The 19,129-nt window shown below is 40.2% G+C and overlaps 1 protein-coding gene across 8 annotated transcripts in view; it reads right to left on the reverse strand.

The window, feature by feature from the left end:
- Positions 1-19,129, reverse strand: part of NBEA (neurobeachin) — a 793,834-nt gene that overhangs the window by 468,085 nt on the left and 306,620 nt on the right. For all 8 annotated transcript variants that reach the window (XM_040340410.1, XM_040340408.1, XM_040340406.1 and 5 more), the window contains exons 19-21: positions 15,362-15,443; positions 13,857-13,980; positions 10,584-10,776 (exon numbers count right to left, since the gene is read on the reverse strand). In XM_040340410.1, coding sequence (XP_040196344.1) covers positions 10,584-10,776; positions 13,857-13,980; positions 15,362-15,443 — 399 coding nt within the window. The remainder of the gene's footprint in view (positions 1-10,583; positions 10,777-13,856; positions 13,981-15,361; positions 15,444-19,129) is intronic.

Genomic DNA, 19,129 nt, shown 5'->3' on the forward strand with positions numbered 1-19,129 from the left:
AGTGGACAATCCACAACTTGTGGCAGGTGACATGGCCAGGTGATGTGGCCAGGTCATGTGGCCAGTGGACAATCCACAACTTGTGGCAGGTGACATGGCCAGGTGACGTGCCAGGTGATGTGGCAAGTGAACAATCCACAACTTGTGCCAGGTGATGTGGCAGGTGAAGTGGCCAGGTGACGTGGCAAGTGGACAATCCGCAACTTGTGGCAGGTGACGTGGCAAGTGGACAATCCACAACTTGTGGCATGTGACGTGGCAAGTGGACAATCCGCAGCTTGTGGCAGGTGACGTGGCAAGTGGACAATCCGCAGCTTGTGGCAGGTGATGTGGCAAGTGACACGCTAAATACAAGTACACTGCTGCTCTCTCAGCTGCTACTCACTCTGGTCTCACAAAATGGCTGAAATGGTTAAATAATACTGTTTTTTGAGATTAGGGAGGGTCTTATGATGATGTTTCTTAACTAAACGCTTATAAAAACACAAATGCGGTAAAACGATGTGAAATTCGCGGCAAACCGGGCGTTTTAAACGCCGGTTTTTGCGTTTGAAAACGTGTGTTTAGATGAGTTTGCATTTGCGTCTCGTGTGCATGGGGCCTTAAGATTGAAGTACAACCAAAAGCTTTTGCATGGCAGACTAAACAAGTACCAAGTCCAGTTACTATGTGATGTATAAGCATCATAAAATTAAAGAAAAAAAAACTTCCTTTAACTTCCCTGACTGGGCCAAAGTCTTCTTTATTATTCACCACTGTAGTACAAGCAGCACAGCCCACATAAGAATGGCAAGAAGCTGCATTAGGTGAAGATTACCGGTAGGCTCAACAGGTTATTTATGGGACTTTGCAGAGTGACTAAAAGAAAACAAATTCGTAAATTCTTTTCTCATGGGAAGCCATTAAAGCCACGTTCAGAAAAAAAAACAGATCCCAGCTTGAGTTTCTGTATGGTTTTTGCCAGGTCTTTCCACTCCCACTTGAATCGGTGTCCCTACACTATAATCCAAATCTTATGCTACAGACCAATATAACCCTTTCCTAGAAACCAACCATGGGCTGCAGGAAAGATGGTGGGAATTCCTCCCATGGAGGCCGGGAGAACAGTGATTAGCGGCTATAGCCGCTGGCAATAATCGCATGAAAAACCCGAAAGGTTGGTTGTACCCAAGTTGATCAATCGATCAACTTCGGAGCAATACGTCTGCCCATTCATAGTTTGAATCTCAGCCGGTTCAGCAGGCATTTAAACCATCTATGCCCAGCTTAAAGTGGAAGTAAATCCTCCTATTGTTTTCAGCCAAGGAAGCTGCCATCTTGGCCTCTGTTTAATCTGCAACTGCCACGAAGCTGCACATGTGATCAGTTATAAAACCAGCCATAGGATGATTTGACAGTTTGGTTGAGAGCACAAGCAAATGTGACATCTAGCATTTCCGGCATGCCGGGAATGTTAACTGTTTTTTTGAAACTATGAAATAGATGGGTTTACTTCCGCTTTAAGACTCTTGGATACATAAAAGTCTGCAGCTGATTTTCTTGCTGTTAAGGCTCAAATGATTTCCTCATAACAGAAAAAAGTTAAGAACCTTCAATGTTTCTTTCTAAATTCCAACTTGTAAAGTTCACCTGGAGGAATTTTTTATTTTTTCTAAAACCTAGAGTGATACTTCAGTCACAGGAAAGATTGAATGATTTACGGACACAGAGTAACCTTAAAATGTTACACAGCACAGTTTAAAAATGTTCCTGACAAACACTTGGGCTGCCCTCATGCTGTGACTGTTAAAAGTGGTTTACCAAAACTACTAATGATGCTCAGTATAGAGTTGTTCAGACTTTGATCAGTAATGCACTGATGTTTTTCCACTGTTGAAAGCAATGCCTGTAAGGTGGCTTCAAAGTCTAATTGCAGATAAATACAAAAGAGCTATGAGGTGCCTTGTGTCCAAAATATTCTAGCATTAGGTACTCTAAGATAATTGCATGCTTTCTACAGTTATAAAAGATTGCCCATGTCTCCCATTTTTTCTAATGCAGGAATAAACAAATTAAAGTCATTATTTCAACCACTAAATTTACAAGCACTATACTCGCCCAAAGAAAAGTTGGCAGACCTTTAAAGAAATTATATACATAAAAGAAATTGGAGAATAGATGTCATACAATGTGGTCAAATCACTCCTAGCTCTAGACAAATATCTAAACAAAGACTCATACACACAATCGGACTTCCATCTGACTTTTCCGTGGATTTTTGTCCAAATGGGCGTTGGCCGTGAACTTGTTCTGCATACACACAGCAGAACATTTTCAGCCAACTTTCACCAAATCATGTGGTTTTTCAGCTCTTTACTGCCACCCTTTGGGCAACTTCTGCTATTGTTGTCTGATCTTTGGCATTGGTTCTGAGCATGCGTATTTGTACTTTGGACTTTAGTACACACGATAGGATTATCCTCCATTGAACATTTGTTGCCGGAAAGTTTGAGAGCATTCACATCGAACATTTGTCCGTTGAAAAAACGAAAACAATTGTCCGATGGAGCATACACACTGTCGGATTGTCCGATAAAACACGTCAGTCGGACCGCTGTTGTCAAAAAGTCAGATCATGTGTATGGGCCTTATGAGTGGGAAACAAGGAGAACCTCTATTAGGTTTTTACTCCTACCTGGGTATGGGGCCCCTTTCACACAAGGTGTCAGATTGGGTCAGTCTGTCCAGTTTTCAAGTGGGCCCGATTGGTCCCTCCATTCTCCTCTATGGACAGTCGGATGTAAGCAGACTTGTGTCTGTTTATACCCAGCTACCTCCGATTTGATAAAAACAAATGGAATGGATCCATTACATTCTTAATTTGCCCAGATCAGAGGGCAGTTGAGTTTTGACAGACAGCAGGTTCGTTTACACCTTACTGCCCATAAAGTAGAGCAGGCTGTGTCCGTTCTACTGGAACTGTCCAGTGTGAAAGGGGCTTAAGTGTTAGAAAGATTTCCTCTCATTTTCTGTCCTGGTGTCTTTGGGTGTGACGGGTGTCACTAGGAAGACAAACCCAACAGAGGCTCTAAGCAGATATCGCCATCACACATTTTTATGTCTGCCTCGAGTACAGATAAGTCTTGCATAAAAAGTCCATTTATTCCACATTGCATACTGAGCTTTCAGGCTTGTTCACCATCAACAGTGGAGTGCATGAAAATAATGGCTCTATGGAGCAGAACTTGGGAACCATTGAGAAAATATAACCTTTTTTTAGGGATATTTTATGGAATAAAGCATGAAAATACCTTTAGTTCTAAAGAGGCTCTACCGTGCTATGCACTTGTTTATTTGGAGGGGCCTTTTAATTCTGTTAAGCCCTTCTCACCATCACCTTCATGATTATACTGGGACAATAGGAAGGTAAAAAGAAGCGCTTGATCCAACATGGCACCATCCGATGTGGTCACGTCAAGCACCCACTGCTTAATAGGTCAAGTGCTGTATGGAGGACAGATCACCCTAGAACTATCTGGCCAAAGTTCTAACTCTTGTACACACTATCCATCTAGCTGGAATATGGTTTTAAAGGTAGTCTATAACAGTTTTACCGACTGTGATGGTTCATACCTAATGCAGTACAATCACCATCTGGAATGCTAGTGATTATAAGCACTTTGTGGGTGATTATGAAGCAATAAAGACTCACAATAACAATTACTGTCCAGTGTGCTGCCAATTATACATACTTCATGCTAATTATGTTGCAATAAATACTCACAATAACAATCGCTGTGCAATGTGCTGACACCTCTGTAAGCTTTGAGGTGATTTTGTTGAAAATAAAGGCTTATCATCACAAATTACTATCCAGGGCACTGCCAATTATATATACTTTGTGGGTGATTATACTGCAATGACGACTTACTTTCACAATAACTGCCCAGTGTGCTGGCTTATTATACATGGTTCTTTCTTTTTGCACAACTCAATGTGCTGTTTAAGAAGGTTCGGAAATCTTTTTTTAGTTTTATTTCTTTTTTTTTTTTTGGAGCAGTTTTCCTGAGATAATGCTGCCTGACATGTTTTCCAGATCACGTCACAAAAACACAGGTGACATACACCAATCAGCCAGAACATAGACTTGTCTCGTTCAGTCCATGGTCTAAATGAAAGAACTCCAATAGATGCCCCTATGCACGTTAACAGATTGAGGAATATCCACAACTTGATTTTGTATTCGAACAATTACAGTCCAAACAGTGAATGCATCCAATAGGTTGCAATCACTATTCAGTCAGCAATTTTACCTCTTGCCTCCTTTACAATCAGCAGGAATCGACCAAAATTTGAGCTGTGTATAGGCCAGCTTAAAGTGTTACTAAACCAATAACAGTAAAATCAGTCTGTAAATGCAATAAAGCATGTTTGTTATACTCAATGTGGAACCTAAGTGGTTAATCTTGCACATTGTGTAAAAAGAGTGTTTGATCCGGGCTCTCATTGTCCCCCAATCAATCTGCTGATAGTACAGAGCCTTGGGGACGCTCTGAACATACTCATTTTAGTTGGAAAGGAAAATACTGCGCTGTCATGTGATCTAAATATTAAACTAATGGGCATGCTGCGGCTAATAATGTGAGATATACACAATAAAACAATATGAAAAAGAAAAAAGCTGCGCTACCTAAAATAATATTCTGAATGATAGTGAATATACAACCAGAATAAATGATGATGGTACACAATATGTGTTATATGAGAAAAGTGCAACACAAAATAAAAACCTCTACTGTCACTATATAAAGTGTCAATATTAAAAGGAGAAATCCACTAATAATAAAATCAGATGGGTTTCATATCACACGTGAGAAAAAAATGTACAAAATAATAATCAATGTGCAAATTCAATAAAAGTCCAAAGATAAATAAATGGTTTCTCTGAGAAGATCTATCCAATGTTAACATCCGTGAAAGCATGCAGTACACCTCTGGAATAGTGCTGTTCTCAGATTCAGAAAAAGAAAATCCTCCACCAATGCAAAACACTGCCGCTTACCAAAACGATAGATCTTGTGTTAAGGAGATCATGCACGCTTGATACTGACAACCTGGCCAGAATGATAATGGCTCCCTGCAGTAATTCCTCCACTCCCTGGTTCCTGTATCGCGATAAGGTCTCAAACTGATCCCCTCAACAGTAACACAGATTTGGGTATAGAAGAAACAGAAGAGACTCCCATAGCGTAATCCAGTAATATTAATGTTTAATAAAGTTAAAAAGCAGATGCACTCACATTTGGAAGATGGATAAAAAGCGATTTGAAATGTATGTAGCCAGCCAGCTTGTTTCCACAGCCCGTAGCTTCCGGGACTTCTGTGGATCGCTGCGGTGACGTCAGCAACCGCTCCTCCCTACGCACGTTTCGTCATATGTGACGTCGTCCAGGGGCACTTGGACGACGTCACATATCACGAAACGTGCGTAGGGAGGAGCGGTTGCTGATGTCATCGATATCGCGATACAGGAACCAGGGAGTGGAGGAATTACTGCAAGAAGCCATTATCATTCTGGCCAGGTTGTCAGTATCAAGCGTGCATGATCTCCTTAAAACATGATCTATCGTTTTGGTAAGCGGCAGTGTTTTCAATCGGTGGAAGATTTTCTTTTTCTCAATCTGAGAACAGAGGCGATTCAGTTTGCATGTGTTGCGCTATATAAGTTTCTCACTCACTCACTCACTCACTCACATCCCTCCAACAAAAATAAAAAACTCTCTATGATAGTGAACATACAACCAGAATAAATGATGATGATGATACACAATATGTGTTATATGAAAAAAGTGCAACACAAAATGATAATGTCTACTGTCACTATATAAAGTGTCAATATTAGAAGGAGAAATCCACTAATAATAAAATCAGATGGGTTTCATATCACATGTGAGAAAAAACTAGCGCAAAAACTAAAAACCGCAGAGGTGATCAAATACCACCAAAAGAAAGCTCTATTTGTGGGAAGAAAATTATGAGTTTAGGTACAGTGTAGCATGACTGTGCAATTGTCATTCAAAATGCAACAGTGCTGAAAGCTAAAAATTGTCCAGGGCAGGATGGGGGGAAAGTGCCTGGTATGGCTAAGGAAGACAGTTGCCAGCAGTGAAATAAAGTGTAAAGAAGGGTAACAAAAACAAATGCACAGTGGTGTGCAATAGCTCTTTATTTTAGGTCACTTGCCCCGTAGGATGCATCTTCAGCATTGCTACACAAGTGGAATTTCAGATATTACTTTTTTTTCATGGGTTGTGTTTTGTTTAATGTGATTTTGTTGTATTGTCTTAAAGTGGTTGTATACTTGTTTTTTAGGAGATATTCCCCCCCGCAATGCGGAAGACACGCCAGGCAAGATGATATCTCGCTCGGCGTGGACCAGGTAAGTTCCCTACACCTCGTTTTATTTGCAGGTATACAACCGCTTTAATGTTGTTTGCATATAAAAAGAAAAAAATATATCTTTACCAGCTTTTTACTGCTGTATATGACTCATTTTGGAAGACTGACTCCTATAAAACAGGAGTAGAGTGCACATATCCCAATAGAGGAGATTCCTATTCTGGTATCATCTGTATTTTGCTGCTTTATCACTTTATGTGGAAAAAGGAATACAAGTTCTATCAGAGGTTCTTGCCCTGCTGTAAATTTGGGTCGAGTTCCACTAGTAAAAAGATCCTCAAAAGTGCAAGAAAGGCACTAATGCTATGTTTTTCGCTAAACAACATGCTGTGTACTTCAAATTGATATCACTGATGGTAAATTACTTAACATGTAGCTATGGGTGAAGATTTGCATACGGATTTCCTCTTTAAAGAACAATCTAATGTGGTTATGTATGCATTGTTTCACAGCACTTTTATCCATCTATCAGTCATGTCTTTCCCAGCACTCATCGTTTATGCAAAGGAGAAACAGACTTCAAAGCCATAATTGTGCATGTCTTTATAACTGTACCATTTTAATTATTTTAGCTTGTAGATTATCCATTGCAGTCTATCAGAGGAACTAAAATTGATATCGGCTTTGGAGAGATTTGAATGCATAAACAGTAAACTAAATTAAAGTAGAATCAGCAAGAAAACATTTTAATAGTATAATATAAACTATCATCCAAGCAATGTCAAGCAACTGCAATGTGTAAATTTGGTTCTCTCAAGGCTATCAACTGGCAATAAGTAAATACGATTCTGGCCTCAAGATTGCATCACATCAGCTATCTCTTACTAAAGTACACTGCTTTGTCTCAATCTGAATCTGATGAGATTTTAAGTGGTTATTCATTCTCTGCATTAAGTAAAACAAATGTCCCAATACTTGTATCACCCACTCGCCTCTCTAAATACTTACTGGAGTCTTAGCTCAGTCCACCCTGCGCCCATATGCAGCAGCACTCTTCTGTGTTCCTCTCCTCACAGGACACAGAGGCAGCAGCAGGAGCCATTGACTCCCAATGCTGTCAATCAAATCATGTCCATGGCTGAGCTGGGCTGTGTGTGTGTCTATGGACGCACACAGCCTGGCTCAGAAGTGAGCACGCACGTCACTGCAAGTGCTTTGCTATGGGGGCAGACAAAAAAAGAGGGGGGTGGACAGCGTCAGTGTGAGATCCCTGAAGAGGAGGTTCAGGGGCCTCTCTGTGCAATACCACTGAACAGAGCAGTTAAAGGGGTTGTAAAGGGATTTTTTTTTTTCATAATAAGCATCCTTTACCTGAAGACATTCCTCTTTTCACTTCCTCATTGTTCGTTTTTGCTCAGAAGTTGCTTTATTTCTTCTCTGTTCTGTTCACTTCCTGCTTGTCTGATTTTATTGACCACCGTGATGGGAGGGTTTACTGCGGTGGTCAGTAATGTGCTCGCCCCCTCCTGGGAACTACATCTGTGCGGCAGGACGCTCTCTACGTGTTAGAGACTTCAAGGAGGTTTGAATTACTGGGCGTGCTGCAATTCATACTGGAAAATGTAGTTCTTACATGAACGAGCGATGCAAACCAGGAAGTGAATGAGAAAACAGAAACTAGAATGCCGGAGGTGATATAGAGGAATATAGAGGTGATATAGAAGGAATTTAATAGGTATTTACTTGTTTTTTAACAGAATTATTACACTATTCTGTCTGTCTACCTTGCAGACATTAATTTTAGGGAAATTTTTTTTTCCTTTACAACTCCTTTAAGTAGCGTATACATGTTTATTTTTTTAATAAAAAATAAAAATGTAACCTTTACAGCCTTAGCCAAAAGCTTTGAGAATGACAAATATTAATTTTCACAAAGTTTTCTTTCTGCCTCACTTTTATGATGGCAATTTGCATTTTACTCCAGAATGTTATGAAGAGTGAAAAGTCGAGCTTTGCCATGAAACTTATTCTCAAAAAATTATTTCCAATGCATTTCAGCCCTGCCATAAAAGGACCAGTTGAAGTCATGTCAGTGACTCTCTTGTTAACACAGGTATCAGTGTTGACGAGGATAAGGCTGTAATTCTGATTAAGTTAGACTACCAGACTGGAAGCTTTAAAAGGAGGGTGGTGCTTAAAATCATTGGTCTTACTCTGTTAACCATAGTAACCTGCATTGAAACATGTGAAGTCACCATTGATTTGCACAAAATGGATTCACAGGCAAGGATATTGCAGCTTCTAAGACTGCACCTAAATCAACCACTTATCGGATCATCAAGAAATTCAAGGAGAGAGGTCCAATTGTTGTGAAGAAAGCTTCAGGGCGCCCAAGGAAGTCCAGCAAGCACCAGGACTGTCAGTTGATTCGGCTGTGGGATCAGGGTGTCACCAGTGCAGAGCTTGCTCAGGAATGGCAGCAGGCAGGTGGCGAGTGCATCTGCCTGCACAGTGAGAGGACTTTTGGGGGATGGCTTGGTGTCAGAAAGTGCAGCAAAGAAGCCACTTATCTCCAGGAAAAACATCAGGGACAGACTGACATTCTGCAAAAGGTACAGGGATTGGACTGTTGAGGACTGGGATAAAGTCATTTACTCTGATGAATTCCCTTTCCGTTTTTTTTCTGGAAAACACCTTGTCCGGAGAAGAAAAGGTGAGTGCTACCATCAGTCCTGTGACATGCCAACAGTAAAGCATCCTGACACCAGGTGTGGGCTCCACCTTCACATCCGTTGGTATGCTATGGGACTTTGAATGCCGCCTTATTCTCAGCTGCTAAAATGTTTCCCCCCCAATAGCTGCCAAAAGAGCCCTGACTGGGCATGGACTCCAAAGTAACATCCATATGAATGACAGCACCCAAGGTTTCCCAGAAGGACATTTCCCAAAGGATCACATTGCCACCACCGGCTTACATGATGTAACAGAAAACGTAGTTCATCAGACCAGGTTGCCTGCATCGCTCCGTGGTCCCATTCTTATGCTCGTGTGGCTATTGTAGGCACTGTGGCCACAGGCATGGGGACCCTGACAAGTCTGCAGCCTCATACACAATAAACTGAGATACATTGTGTGTTCCTGACACCCTTCTTTTGAAACCAGCATTAACTTTTGACACATTTTGCACATTTTTGGGACCATTGTAATTTTCACAGCAAAAAAATGCATTAAAAATGCATTGTTTACTGTGAAAATGACAATTGCAGTTTGGGAGTTAACCACAAGGGGGCACTGAAGGGGTTAAGTGTGACCTAATTTGTGTTTCTAACTGTAGGGGGTGTGGCTGTAGGTGTGACGTCATTGATTGTGTTTCCCTATAAAAGGGAACACACGATCAATGACGGCGCCACAGTGAAGAAAGGGGAAGCTGTGTTTACACACAGCTCTCCCCGTTCTTCATTTCCGGGGACCAATAGCGGGGCTCCAGCGGCGATCGGATCCGCTTGTCCCGCGGTCACAGAGCTTCGGACCGGGTCGCGGGCGCACGGCTGGGCACTTAAAGAGGATGTACCTGTACGTGCTTGTGCCTAGCCGTGCCATTCTCCCGATGTATATGTGCAGGAGGCGGTCCTTAAGTGGTTAATGAGATATTCAATGTTATTCATTTTACCTGTCAGTGGGCATAATGTTCTGGCTGATCGATGCAAGTTTCAGTTCACAATTCTGCGCGGGTAAAACTGCAAATAAAATTTTACCCAGGTTCTTGCACAATACTACCATGCTACCAGGAACGTATTCAATTTCAGTTGATTGACATTGCTTGGATGATAGTTTATCACACAATTAAGGTCTTCCTATCCTATCCAAGACAAGCTGTAACATCTTTAAACACATTACCCAATTGATAAATAAAGAGAATGAAAGTAAGGAACAACATAAATAACAGTTGCAATGGTAAAATTGCTGTATTCATAATTTAACTATATATTACTCACAGCAAACAGTGGTAGGCTTCATATTTTTGCTGACATAGGGGGTTTAGTTACACGATATGTAAAATTTACGCAAAAATTACCTTAAATTGTATCTAATAAAAGGAAAGAACATTCATGACAAAGCAATACTGAACCTAATGGTCCACAAGGTGGCACCAAATCAATATGCTAAAATTACAAGAGTAGACTATAAAAAAAAGTTCAAGGTACCTTAGAATGAGCTATAGAAAGTGTGTCCACCCAGACTCTCCAGCCTCCCCATTCATATTTGATTGCGTGATAAAGAAGTATTCGGAAAATGTTGTAGACCATCTCTGTTATCTTCTGCTCTTCAGAGCTCTTTGGATTGATGTACCCGAGAGAGAACATCCAGTCCTGCCACACAGAGCACTGTAGGAGGCACCTAGAAGTACAACAGACATGAAAACTTTAAAGTAGCTTCACGTAAAAAGAAGAGGAAGGAATAACTTCATAATGTTCAGCTGAGGAATGTGCAACATGTCTCTTGTACACGAGATGGGGGGATAATTACTGACTGTATAATATAAATCATCAGCTAAATCGGGTATATGTTTCTGCCCACTATCCTAGACTAAAAAACAGAACCGCTATAAACATCACCTTCACTTTCTCATTTTTTTTAAAACTTGCACCTTTGTATCTTTAATACATTAAAAACTAAGGGGCAGATCCACAAAGAAGTTACGCTGGCGTATCTATGGATACGCCGCATAACTTCTAGTTTGCTCCGCCGTATCTTTGTTTTGTATCCACAAAACAAGAGATACGCCTGAAGCTGTGCTAGATCCGACTGGCGTACGTCTTAGTACGCCATCGGATCTAAGGTGCATATTTACGCTGGCCGCTAGGTGGCGTTTCCGTCGATTTCCGCGTCGAGTATGCAAATTAGCTAGATACGGCGATCCATGAATGTACGTCCGGCCAACGCATTTTTTTACGTAGTTTCCGTAAGGCTTTTTTCAGCAAATAGTTACCCCTGCTATATGAGGTGTATCCTATGTTAAGTATGGCCGGCGTTCCCGCGTCGAAAATTGAAAATTTTACGTTGTTTGCGTAAGTCGTTCGCGAATAGGGCTTTGCGTAAATTGACGTTCACGTCATAAGCATTGGCTTGTTGCGGGTTAATTTCAAGCATGCGCACTGGGATACCCCCACGGACGGCGCATGCGCCGTTCAGAAAAAAACTCATTTACGTCGGGTCAAGACATATTAACATAAAACACGCCCCCATCTCACCCATTTGAATTGCGCGCCCTTACGCCGACACAGATACACTACGCCGCCGTAACTTACGGCGCAAATTCTTTGAGAATACAGGAAATACGCTGTAAGTTACGGCGGCGTAGTGTATCTGAGTTATCAACATTGCAGCAAAGGAAAAAATGCCAGCTGCCTATAGCTAACAAAGTGTGTTTTTTGTATTCATTTAATTAGCACCAAAAAATTCTGCAGCTACTTAAATCCATCCCACAATCTAATATTTCTACCACAGCCATTCATGCACACACTTGGTGGCCAATCTGGGTAGAGTGTGGTATGGTGGTGAGACCAGAACCACCACAGTCAACCAATACAGCACAGGGATACTCATGCTGAAATTGTCCCTGGGACCCACCCAGTAGCTGAGTCACCATGCGCTTATTTTCTAATCTGCAAAATAAAATAACAAAACTCTGGATAGTGAGAAATGTTTCTGATATTGTACTTTGAAAAACAAATAAAGTATAATCTCAATACCAGCATTACTATATTCCCCTGGAAAACATTTCCAGCCTTTACAGTCTCCCTGGTTTGCCCTGGTTCCTTTTACAACCCAAAACACATCCTTGTATGAGTAATGTAGAGGAATCGGCTACTGACAAATATGGCCCTAGAATATGTATCTGTGTAAAAAGTAGCCTCCACTTTTTTGGCTTAACGCTCGGGATCAAGTTCTGGCTTAATGCTTGGGATCATCTTGCTGGGAGACGAATGTTCCCTGATTTTCTGCTGTTAGCATCAGGTTTTCCTCCAGGATTTAAATGAAAAATTTGTAGCTCTGTGTTCATAAATCATATAAACATATCTAAAACATGTAAATTATCACATGAAAAAGTGTCAAAAAATTATTAAACATGGGAAAAGAAATGTAGAAAATATATACTGCAAATTATTTATTATCTCTAAACAAGTGTTCATGAGTGGTCATCCAAAACTCACACCTAAAGTGTGGAAAGAATCAAAAAAATTGTAGTGTTTTTCCAAGTGTTCCAAACTTAAACAAACATGCAATCTTCTCAAAACAACTTGCTATAATGCTGCCACCACACCACTTGTGTTCCTGTGACTGCGCCCCCTTAAGGATTTTCACTCACCACAAGAATGTGCCTTGCATTCTCATGCTCGGCATTAAAGCTTAGTGAAACCCAAGATCTCCTAGGCAATGCCAACAGTGTTCAGAAAACCAGTGTTCTCCGCATGTAAGAATAAATAAGTGCTTGCAATAGTGAAGTACTGTAAAACCATTTATTAAAACGGAACACACAAAATCTCCAAATATTGCACTCACATCCTTCCAAGAAAAACAAGGCACTTCAAACAAAATCCTTTTTCAGAAACTAGAGACTAGCAGCGGTGCATGCGATATATAGCGGTCACGGCAAACCCGGAGCTGAAGTTACTGATCTCACCCTTGCTTGCTTGTCTCTCTGCTTCTATAACGATTTCACACGCGGTGATTGGTAAATTCAGACGCTAAACACCACAGTTGATTGCCGTGTAGCTCAGCCCATGGGTACAGTATATATTTTCTACATTTCTTTTTATTCTCATGTTTAATATTTTTTTTACACTTTTTCACGTGGTGATTTTGTTTATATTATTTACATGTTTTAGATATGTTTATATGATTTATGAACACAGAGCTACAATTCTTTCATTTACATTTTTGCATACATATTATACCTTTCAAGTAGCAGCTTTAGGCATATATATATTTTGAGTATATTATTTATTTTTCCAGTGCGCAGTGGTGGTTTGAGAAGGTAAAGGGGCGTGTATACTATCTTTAACCAGAGTTTCACAGTTTCCTCCAGGATTGCCCTACATTTTGCAATGTTCATTCGGCCCTTAAGTCTTCCAGGACATGCGGCAGAGGAATAACCCCACAGTATCATGCTGCCACCACCAAGTTTCATGGTGGGGATGGTGCAATTATGATGATTTGCAGTAGTGTTTGACATGATTTCCAAAAAGAAAAATGGAACCTAACAAATGCCTTCAGAGTTTTCCAGGCAACTATCATTTTCAGATGGAGAGACAATGGACTACTCCATGTATTTTTTTCTCAACACAGGTTTCTTGTAAACCAAATGCCACATGGTAATGCATTATTTAGATGTCCACCTCATAGGCTAAAAAAAATAAAACGCAACAAAAAATAAAAAAAATAAAAAGTTGCACTTAAATATTTAGCACACTGACCTTCGATTCTCCCGGCTGTTGCTGAAGAGTTTAATCATGTCGGACAGAAAAAGGCGTCTCACCTCCATAAGGTCAGAACTTGGAGAGGAGTTTTTCAGTAGTGTGGCCACCACCTTAAGAATCACTGATAAAAAAAAAATATATATATATATACACACACAAATCATAGCACAAGCAGAGTTTGTAAAATGTAGATGGCTTGTTTTAAAGAATAAAATGTATTTCTAAAAAGACATGGACACAATCGTTCAAAATTGTATAGTGTTTTTTTTTATATACACACACACACACACATTCTACCAGGACACAAATATGGGATTGTTTTTTAAAGCTCAACTCTGGGTATGGGTTAACTGCTCGTATTTGTCTAGGTGTAGCCAGAAAGCTTATATTCACCCAATTCCCCGATCCAGCAGCAAACAATGCTCCCCCACAATCCAGCGGAGGACTGCTTCCGATGCCATCAAGACCAGGAACAGTCCACCGCTGGTGGGCAGGAGCCGCATGGACCAGTCTTGTGCAGCAAGGATCAGAGGATTAGCCAAGTATATGTCCCTTCTCCTCCAATTCCTTAGACAAAAATTAACATTTAACTCTCGCAGTGCTGGCACATTCCCACTGCAAGGGAATCTTTTTATATTGCCCGTAGTTGGACGTTCAATTTCCAGCGTAAACTTTGCTACACTATAAGTTGGGTCACTGACTTGTTACAAAAGCATGTGCATATCACAGGTTGGGAAACCTCAGATGTGGGTCACTGACTGACACACTAGTTAAAGTATAAAAGATGACACATCTGAAGTCGCCACTTTCAAAAACAGGTCAACAATAAAAATCCACCATATTTCCATCAGGTCAGGCTCCATTTAAATCGTACACCCACGCACATTGTTGCATTTAATGAACTGTTTATTGGGAACCAAAATCTACCTTACATGTACCTGCTGACACATTTTATCACTTTACAACAGCAATACACACATACGCAGTGGCAGAGCTTTTGGTCATATCTGTTGGGAAAACCTATGTTGATGTATATGCCATTGATCCAGAACAGTGGAACATTAATATTTTTATTCATGCAAGATTGTGCAGTCTTGTGGACCTGCGGCTGGTTGCGGTTATGAGAGCTGCGGCCTCTCATACAAGGAAGCAGTATTGATGTTTATCTGCCCTTACCCTTCCCTTGTCCATTCATAGAATGCCTTGTCCACACGACTACAATAACTAGCATGAACAAAATTATGATTTGTACACCACATCAAAATGATATGGACGTGGTGTAAATATCAAGAGGTAATTTTTTTCCCAAAAGATATGACCAAAAGCTCTCTCCCTGGATTTCCGATTCGGTGTTGCTCTAGTTTTTAAACAATCCTAAACTACATCTTTAGGCTAGGTTAGCATATCTCACAGTGTGAAACATAAAAATTGCACACATTCCCAACCCACAGGGAAACATGCTGCACTTTAGCAGATGTGCAGTGTTTGTTATCCTTTCTTACTTGGATTCTGTATCTTCACAGTTGAATCTGGCTCTGGATGAGGCTTGTGAACAACTTGAGTGCAAACCTGCTCCGTCAAGATCTAAAAAGACAAAAGCAGATAAGAACCCACATCAAGCATACTAATTTATTTTTAACTTTTTGCACTGAAGCGTTCATATTAAATCTAATATAATGATTATAACTGCTGGAATTAATCATCTCAGTAGAACCGTTATTACAATTATATCAAGAGAGCACACACTGTCTGTCTACAGGTAAATTCAGGAGTAAATCAACAAAATCTGACACTGGAGGATAACATGGAACCTTGTTTTCCACAAATAAATCTTGGCTTTGTCATTTTATTAATGTTCTGTTTTAGTAACAACATTGCAATCAAGCCCTGTCTTTAAAAGCCAAGGACAACACTACACCCACCCTACTGACCTGAGTGGGAGTCAGGATTTCTGAAGGCCATCCTTACCAAATCGCATTAATGTTCCTGGGAAAATTGCTAATTTGTTTTTGAACTTCTTTTTCAACAACAGATCTAAATTGCTTTTTACTGAAACAAAGATAATGTTCCACAATGCAACATATTTGCCGCTTTTCATTTTTACCTTAATTAATCAGTTCCAAGAAAATAAATTGTGACGGGCTCTGTGAGGTACAACAGAGCCAAACTGTGAAAATTAATTTCAGGCACAAAGGGTTACATTAGCCATATGACAAAAAAGATCATAGGCGGGGAACATAGAAGTGCCATTAACAGAAAAGTGGGACAAAAACACCCCATGTAAGTCTGAATAGGAAAATCACAAACTTTATGCATTACAGCGATGGGTAATAGACAAACTTTTTATATGATGGAAAATAAGTTAATACTCTTCTATATTGAATTTAGGTGTTTCCAGTGAAGTACGCAAGGTGACAACATACAAAGACATCTTATACAATTATGCACTTAAGCTCGAGGTAACGGTCTCTTTCTGTTCCAGGAATTCTGTGCCCCAGTGCAAAAAGCTTTGTCCATAAAGACATGGTTTGAGGAGGTTGGTGTGAAGGCTTTAACTTACCTCAACCCTACTGAATTGGAATGTAGATTACAAGCCAAGTCTTCTCATCTGTCATCAGTATTTCACCTCAAATGCCCTTTTGAAATGCACAAATTCTGACTTTTCTAATTTTGTGGAAGGCTGCCATAGGGAATAAGGGGGAGTGGGGGTTGTTGAACACAGCTTTGCCTAAGGTTTTAAAATGGGATGTCTAAAAGTCCAAGATGCTCGTAAAGGTGTGATAGTTCACTTCCCCATATAGTATATATCATATATTTTCAACCATAAAGCAAGGTGTTCATATGTACAGGTGGGTATGAAGATTTGCACTTTTTTTTTTTTTTTTTTTTTATAAATTCTGTTTATTAAAGTTTTAGAATATAATATCACATACAGGCAGTCCCCGGTTACAAACAAGATAGGGTCTGTAGGTTTGTTCTCAAGTTAAATATGTTTGCAATTGCAAGTTGAAATAGGTAACATTTTAAAGTGTAGCCCCAGACAAGAAAATTTTTTTTTTTTTTTTTTTGGATAGCATGGGGAAGGGTTAACACCCCTGTAACATTAACGCCGAATATATGCTTCCCTATGTAAACACTTTACTGTGCTAATGAGCAGGTAACAGAAAGCTCCTGATGCATACTAGCAATCAGTAGCTTTCCGATAATGTGACTGTTAATCACAGCAGTCGCATGTTCAGAATGCCCGCCTCCACCTCCCAGCATTTTACTTCCTGTTAAATGGCAGAAGAGGAAGAGATTAAAGATCAAAAAACAAACTCATGGCTGTCACTTAGACAATACAAACTGAATCAAAAGCATTCACGGACCAATACAACAGCAGAGGATGAATCCCAAGCGAATGTAAATATTTCTAACTCGAAAAGACCATTAAACAGGATGTGGAATTACTTAAAAAATTATGTAAACCTACAACCGAAAAACAGCATCTTGAAAACACCATGCTCAGGCCAGGTCTTCTCTGTGCCAGAATTCTCTACAACAAAGACCAACATTTTGTCAAAGTGGGACATCATCTGCTGTTGTAGGTGGCCCCATAAGGGAGAAGCGCAAAATGTATAAGGCCTTATGTACACTTTTTTTTTCGCCATTCTTGGTCGTTTTTACAGCTGCTGTTTTTGGATTCAGGCGTTTTCTTCTACAGTGAGCCCAGGTTCACACTGACAGCAGGATTAAAATCATGCAAGTTCATCTTAACTCACACGATTTCATTCCTACATGTCATTTTTGTGTGGGTTCCTGCACAGTCTATACAAATTGCACCCCGAAGTCACCAAAAGTAGTACAGAAATGTTTTTTTTTAGCAATCAGTGCAGTGTCGCACCAATTCAGGCAGTGCCATTGCCGGCAATTGCCACCAATTTGGCATGCAATTTGACATGTCAAATTGCATCAATGTGAACCTGGGCTCAAACTCACCAACATGTTATACTGTGTGTCAATGCACATATAGGCTGTTATCAACTGTTTTTGGCTAGGTCGTTTTTTGACTGTAAAAAAAATAAAAAAAACTAGTGAGTTCTGAGAGAAGTTTTTAAGCTGTAAAAATGCTTGATCGTCAAAAAAGCTGATAAACATTTAGAAATGCGGTTTAACTACTACTAGCGTTTTTATAACGTCCAGTGTGCATGAGGCCTAACGCCGCGTACACATGATCGGAAATTCCGACAAGAACATTTTGGATTTTTTTCCCGACTGAATTTTGGCTCAAACTTGTGTTGCATATACACGGTCACACACATTTCCGACCGTCAAGAATGCGGTGACGTACAACACTACAACAAGCTGAGAAAAATGAAGTTCAATGATTCTGAGCATGCGTCGAAAAGATTCCGAGCATGTGTGTTTTTTGCGAAATTACATACAGACGATTGGAATTTCTGACAAGAACTTTTCCCATCGGAAAATTTGAGAACCAGCTCATGGGAACCCAGTCTGATGGGTCCTACACACAGTCGGAATTTCAGACCAAAAGCTCACATCAAACTTTTCTTGTCGGAAATTCCGACTGTGTTTACGCGGCATAAGTGTCTTCCATCTATAAACAGTGGGCAGAGGATTTCCACAGAAGAACAACTGCCTATCTAGCAAAATAGAGCCCAGTAACATTCTAGTCACTTTCCTGGGAGTAAGAGGTTCCACACAGTCTAGCAAACAAATGCTGAGCTACCTGAATATTAGTTATAGTAGTAATGAATTGCAAAAGCTGGGACCAGTGTGAGCTTTTTTCCCCCAAACATGGCCACAACATATGAATGAAATCAGCATTCAAGCAGAGCACCTCCAACCTGTCCATTTCTCTCTGCACCTAAATAACTCCTTTGACAAAGGCTGTTGTAGAGCCCTATACAAAGTTGAGTGAACCTTGGGCAGACTCAGTACACAGAAGGGATGTCATGCTCAAAGTGGATAACCTGCTAAAGGCTAAATCAAACTAACAAGTACAGACATGGGGAGAGAGTATCTAGATCTCAATAGTGGAAAGGGTGGCAGTTTACCATCAATAAACAAATCACCCAAAATGTTAACACCCCTCAACCCCCAAATGACCAGCTCCCGGTTAAAAAAAAAAGAAAAGAAAAAAAAGATGGTGGCGATTCAGATTGTTCCTCAAAGGAATATATGGGGACTATTGAATAGGTAAAAGTGCTGCACCTTTAAAGCCCATCAGAGTGAATTGGTGACAATTAACATTTTTGATCATGTGTAAT

Source organism: Rana temporaria, chromosome 2 (genome assembly GCF_905171775.1).
Source record: "Rana temporaria chromosome 2, aRanTem1.1, whole genome shotgun sequence".
NCBI lineage: Eukaryota > Metazoa > Chordata > Amphibia > Anura > Ranidae > Rana > Rana temporaria.